The sequence below is a fragment of the Netta rufina genome (assembly GCF_964035555.1).
Source record: "Netta rufina genome assembly, chromosome: 1".
In the NCBI taxonomy this organism is placed as follows: Eukaryota; Metazoa; Chordata; class Aves; order Anseriformes; family Anatidae; genus Netta; species Netta rufina.
This window is the reverse complement of record NC_140123.1, coordinates 177584391-177594401: the sequence shown is the minus strand read 5'-3', so window position 1 is coordinate 177594401 and position 10011 is coordinate 177584391. Positions and strand designations below refer to the sequence as shown.

The 10011-nt window shown below is 42.3% G+C and overlaps 1 protein-coding gene across 1 annotated transcript; it reads left to right on the top strand.

The window, feature by feature from the left end:
- Positions 1-467: 467 nt before the first annotated feature.
- LOC311222155 (talin-1-like) lies at positions 468-9473 on the top strand. The gene is made up of 3 exons (XM_084306291.1): positions 468-1724; positions 6269-6399; positions 9324-9473. Exon 1 carries the CDS (start codon positions 617-619, stop codon positions 1376-1378), a length of 762 nt encoding a protein of 253 aa, XP_084162417.1. The 5' UTR covers positions 468-616; the 3' UTR covers positions 1379-1724; positions 6269-6399; positions 9324-9473.
- The last annotated feature ends 538 nt before the right edge of the window (positions 9474-10011 follow it).

Sequence of the window (10011 nt, the reverse complement as noted above, 5' to 3'; positions counted from 1 at the left end):
TGACGTAAATGCGATTGTGGTCCAGTGAAGGAAAAAATTACAGGCAAGACTGGATACAGACTGGTGACAATGAAGGGAGATATATTTAACACAGTACAAAAGGAGAACAGAGAGAGAAAATAGATGAAGAGATGTGTAATGGTTAATATTTGACAGAGTAGAAAGAAAATCTTTGTAGCAGCATCTCTATGGTTATTAGTAGGGAAAACTATCTTATACAGAATAAAAAATCCAATCAAAACATAAGGGTTTTATCTTTGTAAATGGTTAGGACAGGCTGTCTCTTAGATCTGTCACTCAGGCTGCAGGTCTTAAGGAAATCCTGGATATAGAATGAGAGAATGGTTTCTGCTGCTGATGATATACAGGGTAAGGACCTGCAGCTCTCAATAGAAGAGGTGGCAAGAAATGTACTTCAACTGAAATGAAGGAGTCAATTTAGCTATAAAATTGACTCCCTAGCTTCGGCAGGGAGTATGCCGATGGATACTTGGAGCTGCTGGAGCACGTGCTGGTGATCCTGCAGAAGCCAACCCACGAGCTGAAGCAGAAGCTGGCCGGGTACTCCAAGCAGGTGGCCAGCTCTGTCACCGAGCTCATCCAGGCAGCCGAGGCCATGAAAGGGACGGAGTGGGTTGACCCAGAAGATCCCACAGTCATCGCCAAGAACGAGCTGCTGGGGTCAGCAGCTGCCATCGAGGCTGCGGCCAAGAAGCTGGAGCAGCTGAAGCCGAGGGCCAAGCCCAAGCAAGCAGATGAGAGCCTGGACCTCGAGGAGCAGATCCTGGAAGCTGCCAAATCCATCGCAGCAGCTACCAGCGCCCTGGTGAAGGCAGCCTCGGCTGCCCAGCGGGAGTTGGTGGCCCAAGGAAAGGTGGGAGCCATCCCAGCCAACGCGGTGGATGACGGGCAGTGGTCCCAGGGACTGATTTCAGCCACACGCATGCTGGCTGCGGCCACCAACAACCTGTGCGAAGCCGCCAACGCGGCGGTGCAGGGCCACGCCAGCGAGGAGAAGCTCATCTCGTCCGCCAAGCAGGTGGCTGCCTCCACGGCGCAGCTCCTGGTGGCCTGCAAGGTGAAGGCTGACCACGACTCGGAGGCCATGAAGAGGCTCCAGGCGGCCGGGAACGCGGTGAAGAGAGTGTCGGACAACCTGGTGAAGGCAGTGCAGAAGGCAGCCGCCTTCCAGGACCACGGCGAGACGGTGGTGGTGAAGGAGAAGACGGTGGGGGGGATCGCACAGATCATCGCCGCCCAGGAGGAGATGCTGCACAAGGAGCGTGAGCTGGAGGAGGCGCGCAAGAAGCTGGCCATGATTCGGCAGCAGCAGTACAAGTTCCTGCCCTCCGAGCTGCGGGACGAGGAGCAGAACTGAGCCCCGCGCGCCCCGCCTCTCTGCGCCCGGGCAGAGCCCTGCCGCCACTCACTGCACAGACTGCTGCCGCCGGCTCCTATTTAAGACACCCCCACCTCGAGCAACGCCGGGCTGCCCTCGGGTACCCCACAGCCCTGCCTGCACCACCACCGGCGCGCCGGGACTAACCCAGACACCGCGCAGCACCGCCCCGAGCAGGCGCCGCACCAGCACCTCCGCTTCTTCGCCCAGCCCGCCTCCCCGCGCCCCTAGGGGGGCTGCCGGGAGTGGGAGCCTGTCCTAGACCAGCCCGGGGTGACCCCGCTGCTAAGCCTCATTGAAGAGGGCCGGAGGGCTTCCTCCTGCGGTGGGTCCAGCCCTCTAAACCCTTTCAGGATTTTTTTTTTTTCTTCTCGTGCCTTTGTCGCCCTCCCTCTCGCTCCTTTCTTCTTCTTCTCCTTCCTCCAGGCGGGACGGGGGGGAGGCTGGTGTCTCGCCCTGTCCTGTGCCGTGGGCTGCAAGGAACAGCTCTGCACCTTCCTCTTGCTAACGCTCTTGCACAGAGCCGCCTTTCACCTCTGTTGCCTTACTGCTGGCTGAACCACCCGCCCCTCTTCCTCCTCAGCATCCCCGGGAGGCACCGAGCCTCCCCAGAGCATCCTCGCACCACCGCAGTGCCTCTGCTCGGGGCGGGCACGAGATGGCTTTGCCCCAGAGCTGCTCTCCCCCAACCTCGTCACCTCTCCCTGGGGCCCTTCCTCCCCGCCCTCCCAGCCAGCTCTGCCTTCCTCCTCCTCCTCCTTCCCAAGTACCTGAGTTGTTTTCTGAGACTGTCAGTATTTTTTATAACTTTTAAATTTCTTTCGTATCGAGCCTGCAGCTTTTCAGAGTTCATTTAGACCCCTCGCTCACGTTGTCCCCACTAACCCCCCGCAGCCCAGCGCCTGCCCAGGGGCCAAAATTTAAAAAAAAAAAAAAAAAGTCCAGAGAAGGGCGACGAAGCTGGTGAGGGGCCTGGAGAACAAGTCCTACAAGGAGTGGCTGAGGGAGCTGGGCTTGTTCAGCCTGGAGAAAAGGAGGCTCAGGGGCGACCTTACTGCTCTTTACGGATGCCTTAAAGGAGGCTGTAGCGAGGTGGGGGTTGGTCTGTTCTCCCACGTGCCTGGTGACAGGACGAGGGGGAATGGGCTTAAGTGGCGCCAGGGTAGTTTTGGGTTGGATCTTAGGAAGAACTTCTTTACCGAAAGGGTTGTTAGACATTGGAACAGGCTGCCCAGGGAAGTGGTGGAGTCACCATCCCTGGAAGTCTTTAAAAGACATTTAGATGTAGAGCTTAGGGATATGGTTTAGTGGGGACTGTTAGTGTTAGGTCAGAGGTTGGACTCGATGATCTTGAGGTCTCTTCCAACTTAGAAATTCTGTGATTCTGTGATAATGATGAGACATTTATAAATAAAGTTGGTTAAAATGCCTAATGTTTGGTTAAACATAAATCAAAAACAAACAAACAAAAAAGAATGTGGGGAAATTAATTATTATTTATTATTATTGTTTAATATTGTTTTATTATTGTTGTTGTTGTTATTATTATTATTGTTATTATTGTTATTGTTGTTGTTGTTGTTATTATTATTATTATTATTATTATTATTATTATTATTATTCCTGTGCTGCCCTGCCATCAAAAAAAGTCTATCCTATCGAGATACTATCTCTTCCAGAGGCATTCCAGAATATGGAGTCAGGAAAGATAAATATGCTTATGCTGGCTTTTTGCAATTAAATTACCCCTGTGCTTTGTATAGACCTTTTTGGTTTTGTTTTGTTATACCAGCTTTAGACTGGAGTTTTCAAGAGATCATATCATAGTAGAGAATCTAAACACCTGAAAAAAAAAATCTGACAAACAAGTTCCAAGTAAAGCAATAGAGATTGTATGCATTCATCCCTGAGGTCCATGGCAGCTATTTCCATAAATTTTATTAAAAATTGAGTTAAATCTAAAGAAAAATTAAATTAGAAACAACACGACTGATCATTGTGTTTTTTGAAATTCACCCTCATAGCTGCTTTTCTGGAAAACAAGGATTCACTGGTAGGAATGTATTTTGTTCTTTATTCAAGAAACATACAATTTTCACAGACAACCAATTAAACCCCACTAAGATCAGTTGCTGAATATCATCTGCCTATATGCAGTGACCTAGAACTTGCCATTATATGAATAATAGGGGCTAAACAAAGAACACAGGCATTAATGTGGAAGTGAAAGAAAAGAGCAAATTATGTTTTAATTTATCTGTACTTTGAATAGCTTTGCCTGAAGAATTTTCAAGCTCAGGATGAAAAGGAAATTCATTCACTTATCTACTTTTTTCTATTCTTCTGCATGGTAGCGATCAGATCTACTGACAGTGGTTAAAGCTAGCAAATAAAAATGTATTTGACAAAGACAAATCCTCTGTACTATGTAATAACCTGTGAATAATTATGTTGTCTGGAAAAATAATAGTTTAAAAATTCAGGTGTAATTGCTTAGGATGCTGATATCTAGTGTTATAATAGTAAAATTAATATTTGGGATTAATAAATGTTATAGTTATGCACTGTATAGCAATATAAGCTGATTTTATTATCCAGGCTGCACTGAGTGGGATTTAAAGAAAATGGAGACACTGTCCTGAAGGATGAATTTGGTAATATGCTGTCCATTTATTATAAAACAGTCAGAAATGATAACACAGGACAGGAGTTCCACATATAGGTAAGCCTTAAATGAGAAAATCTCTAAAAACGTGCCAGATAAAACAATTTAGTTTTAATTAAAACAAATAAGTAAAAATAAGATAAATAAGATAAAACAAATCAGTGAAAATATTTTTTTTCAAGAGAACCATGGAGAAAATTCACTGCTTCAAATGGCATGTGACAGTACCAAGAGACATGCATTTGTGTGAGACGGGGAACCAGAGAGTGCGTTATTGTCTGCCTGTCTCTAACAAGGAGCACCAGGACCTGTGTGGAGAACGATAACCTTGTTGGAAATGCTTGCTCTCTGCTCCTTAAGCAAACACATTCAGTTTCAGCACTGGAAACTGGAGAAATGCAAGGGTGATGTTGAGCTGCTGTGAAACATGCATGTAAATGAGACTTCTAGTGTTGAAATACATCGAGGTGGCTGAGAGTTCAGAGCAGAGACAAGAGAGAGAAAAGGCCACAAGCAAATGCAGGCCTGGCCTGGCTGCTTCCCTGCTTTGTTCAGCGTGGGGATGCAGTCTGAGGGAAACTTGCTGGCAGATGTGTAGGCAGGGAAGAAAAAGTGAAAGGGTAAAGGTGGCTATAAGCCCCCTCACCACAGGGGAGATCCTCCCCACTGTCAGGAGCATGTCAGTCATGGCATTGTTACTCCTGGCAGAGGAGTCCCTTCCCAGAGATCCAAAGAGATGTCACGAGAAAAAAAACTGGTGAGAGTTACAAAGGAAGCAGAGTCAGTTTAAGGTGTAGTTACAACAGATGCTTGCCTGCGTCTTGATGGTCATAACAAGATCAGTGCTCTGAAATCTTTTTAAAATTGAATCACATGTATGGCCTTTATGGATACAAAAACTCTCTGAAATTGCCACTGAAAAGTAACTGGTGAAGTGCTCTGTGTGTGTGCATCTCTAGACAGGCTGGTAAAAATAGCTCTGAGCTGCCTGAGGTGTCTCATTTGGTAGCTTATTCAGGAAATTAAATGAGTTAGGTCACAAGTGAGACCCAACAAAAGGCATTCAGTACTACACTGAAGCTGAAAATGAGAAGAATAGAATAAAACAAATGGAATTTATTAACAAAACAAATACTGTGGAGGCTGCTATGTTGATTTTATTCAATTCCATATCTAATTAAATGGAGTTCTTGAGTATAATGTTATTATTTATTGAGTACACTTTTATTTTATTTATTTATTTATTTATTTCGAATAAACACCAGACAGTCCACACAAGGCTGTAATATCCAAGGACTGCGCCTGAAACTTTACAGCCAGCTCTCACAGAATGTACGAAGGCTTGCCTGTGGGATATGGGCCACACACAGACTCAGTAGGGATGCTGCCCAGCACCCAGCAATAGAGTAAACGATATTCCCTGTGTGCATGCACACATGCTGCTCCAGATCAGTTCATCCAAGAATCCGATGGATCCTCACCACTTTATCAGATCAATAATAAACCTGGGAGAGGGCACCAGGGGCCTTAACAAAGTGTATTGCTTAAGCTTTTAGGAGAGCCAGATTTCTGTCTTTCTGTCTCTTGTATCTTGTGATTTTCCTTCAATGGAATGCTAAATTTTATTTATTTATTTATTTATTTATTTTTTAAACCCACTGAAACAATGAAATCTGCAGTAAAAGACTTTCAACATCCAAGCATGCTACAGGACAAAAGAGGTATTGTCCATGTAGTTTTTCTTTTATACATTAATTCCCAGCAGCCAAAAATAAAATGGATACAGAGCAGAAAAAAAAAAAAATACCAAAGCCCATAAAACTCAAGGATTTATTTAGTGAAACCACTGGATAATACACCAAGGAATAAATTTTCAGTGCAGTAACAGGAGTTGTATAGGTAAATTTCCATAAGCACTACTGTGAAAATATAAATGCAAGAACACATAAAAACAAAATTTTAATCACTTTTGCAATAAATTGTAATTAATTTAACTGTGATTCCATTTAAATTTAGTATCACTGTACTGAAACCAAAACTTATTTTCATTGTTAAGTGCACACCTGCCAAAAGACAAACTGCTGGCTTTTTTGATTCTAAATGTCTCTGTGTACTTTATGAAACACTGATCATGAAGCTATCTGAATGCCTTAGAGTTAACAATAAATAAATAAAACCTCTCATACTGGAATCTTCCTCTGTAGGTACTGTGTCTGAGTCACATGATGCAGCCACAGCTGGATCTGCCTGGGACATCAAATTCTTGTTCTGACATGAGGATTGTGTCTGACCAGCAGTGATATCTATTTGAAGCAAGGAATATCATCTTTCCAAGGTGAGTGCATTCAAGGAAAATCTACTATTAACTGGTTTTACTAACTGTGGACTGGTTTAGCTCTATAAGAAAATGTGAATGGGGAATGAAACAGTCAACGAATAATGTAATGTAAATTAAAGGTAGACACAAATCTGCAGTATATATTCCTGTGATCTCATGCACCAGAAACAAACAAACAAACAAACAACAACAAAAAGCAAACAATAAAAACCAACCAATGAACCAAATGAAAAAGAACAATCAAAAAAGCAAACCCCTGAAAATCAAGTCTCTTAAGAGAAGCAAGAAATGAAGAATAGATACCAATCTGCCATCCAAAGGCAGATTGACTATTAGACTCTTTGATATCGCCTAGCTGCACAATATTAGTGTACTTTTGAGACAGGGAAGAAATGTGCAGAGGGTTCAACATGCAGAGGAAGTTCATTCCTCTCACTGTTTTCCTCTCACCTTAATGCAGATCTGACGAACATTTTCACTGACTCAGAAGATCCTATACTGATCTTGTACAACATGAGTTAACAGGAACTGAAGACAGCAAGAGCAGACACTTAAAAAGAGGTCACCAGAGAAAAGGACTTTGCTTTACACATAGCAATGTTAAGATCTTTATTACAAAAAGATAACCCATTCTTAATATGCAGAATGTTTCTCTTTGGTATTATCTTGATAAAATCTGAATGGCTAGATACTTGCAGAAATGTTAGTCTTCAATCTCTACTTATTTTGACCTACTTCTGTGAAATAAGTAATTTGGAAGGTTTTTGAATATCTGTAGAAAATTTTCTCTGTGATCATAGAAATATAGAGTGACTCACCATGTGTAATGGCTTTTTGTGCTTGTGATGGTAGAGTGAATGTACATGGGAGCAGAATGTATCATGGGGCCTTTCGGAAGTATTTAGTATGATACTTCGTTATTTCTGACAAGAATACCATTTGATCATATTCTTACATTCAGTAACTTTTTTTTTTTTTTTCCCCAAAGCAAAATATCAAATTATATTCAAGCACATTTAAAACAGATATCACAGAAAAAAATAATCTCAGATTATTACCAAAGGGAGTTGCATACTGTTGGCCATGGATACACACAGCTTTAAACAAAATCCCATTAATAACTAGCAAGATGGCCTCTAGTACCACTGACCACATATTTTTCATTTGTTTGTTCAAGAGATCCTTAAGCATGAGAATAATGTATCTCCTCAAAATACTAGTCCATAACTTTCAACATCTGGCACAATACTTGATGAACTTTCTATAACCATAGAAATCTTAAATGTAGATACTGTACTGAGTTAATGGAAAGAGAAGTTCTGGCTGCCTATTGGATAGAAGAATCTGTTCTTAAGACCACATAAAATTTTCTCTATGCAAACATGACTGAAGCTTAGGAACAAAAATATATAAACCTGAGAAAGGCTTCAAAATTTTCTTACTGATATCTTGGCCTAGCCAGATGCAGAAGTCCCAGATACTGGCTAGTTCAGTCAGAATCTGTAGGAATGTCCACTGCTCACTACCTTCAGAATCGGGCTGTTTTAATTTTAAAGGCTATTTAGACACACTAGCTTCTAACTAACTAACTAACTAGCTTCTAACTAACTAGCTTCTAACTAACTAACTTCTAGTGAACCAGTTTAGAAACTGCCAGCATCTCCAATCGTTCTGTCCCGTTCTCCTTGGGTGTTACTACTGTCTCACAGGTCTACACTTTTTTCCCCATCAGAAATAACCCATTTACAAATCCTGATGTCTCTGCCTTAAAACATTCTCTTGTACTTGTTCTCCAGGGTGAATATCTTTTTTATCTGTCATTATGACTTATGTCACTCTGACTGTAGTCCATCAATTTAAACAGTTTGTCCTTGTGCTTAGACATTTTTTTTCATATCTGTTTCCCTTGTTCTCTGTTCAGCCAGCACAACCAACCCTAACATGTTCTTCATGCATGTTTTAAATGAAGGTATGTTTTGTTTTCTGTATTGCTTTTGAAACTCTTTCTTCATTTCAGTTTTTTTAGTGTGGCTGACCATAATCTCCCATGCTCCCATGCATCCATCTCTACAGTGTTACTAAGTGCTTGTGCTTTAAAAAAGTTAACCAAGTTTCAGCTTCCACTTCTCCATGGATGGATTATCAGGGTTGCAGATTAAGCATTTCATGGGTGTGGAGATGTGTAAGAGCCAGCATGGATCCAAGTAGGCTCTGTCTGTAGCAGGCAGAGCACCTCATGGCCGAGCTGCACTGACTCCATGGCAAGCTCAGGCTTGGCAGCACAGTTGCTCTAGCAGGGTAAAAAAAAAAAAATAAAAAAAAAAAAAATAAAAACCTTTCACTTGCAGAGTGAAAAACATGAAAGCCAACCCTGCATTGTGTGCACTAGTGATGCAGGATGTTGGTGTGGGTGTCTCTGAACTGTTCTGAACTGTCTCCTTAGCACTGGTGGGTGTGAAGGAGAAGTTGCTAACCTGGCACCACATCTGACTGCTTGGAGCCCAGCAGGGCTAATTGGCTCCAGTGTCAATAACATCCCTGCCAGAGCTGGGCTGTGAGGTGTCTCTAAGCTGTGCAGTTTCTCCAGTGGCTCAACTATTATACTGGTTTGCCTCCCACCCCAGCGCACTCAGTCAATCACAGCCCCCGACCTTCAGCAGTTTGTGAAGCTGCACTGCAAGCTTGCTGATGGAAATGAGCAGGGTGAGAAACAAAGAGATAAAACTGAATGCCCACCAAAAAGGTGTTATTATTATTTAATACCCATGATTTCATTGGTATGGCTCACAGCATGAATACACACGCACAGCTGAATAAGCTTAACTGAGTGGGTAATAAAATGTGTTATGGGGGAGGTTTCAAACAGTTGGAGTGAGGGAAGGTCAGGGACCTCAATTAACCAGCTTTGTTATTGCACACAGGACAACTTCAAGCTCTTCCCTAAGCAAGTCATCCCAGATACCAGATAGGACCTGACTTGTTAGAGCTCTACATAAAGCAGGGTTGCCTTCGACTTTGTCAGAGTTGTGAGAGCTGAGCACTTCGGATCCAATTTTCAAGTCAAACCATTGGTAAAGAGGACCTGATAATTACTACTTACCTATTACAAGTCTAACAAGAACTATTTGGCTGCCCTAATTGTGAAAGCATCTTTCTTATCACCACAGACTTCTGCCTCTATTTGCAAAGTTATTATTTCTGCCTCTATTTGCAAAGTTATTATTTTACGATAAACAGGAAAGGATCCTACAACTAAACATTTACCTCCCACTTTTTTTTTTTTTCTTTCTAATATTTTTCTATTATTTTAGAAAAAAACAAGAGGTATAAATAAGTAAAACTCACCATAACATTGTAAATATCTTCATGTTTGAATGTTTACATCTGTATTCTTAATAATGTTAAGAATATTATTGTATTATATTCAGCATCTCTCTTTCTCTTTCTCTGTATTTCTTCAAGTGTGTATGCATGTAGGGGGTGTATGTAATGACTTTTAACCCACAAGCCATCACTTTATAACTCTGCCATCATGGAGGGGCTCAGTGTCTCCTGTTTATTTCACTTAATTTTGTTCCTCTTTTCCATGTTATCCCAGATTATTTGTTT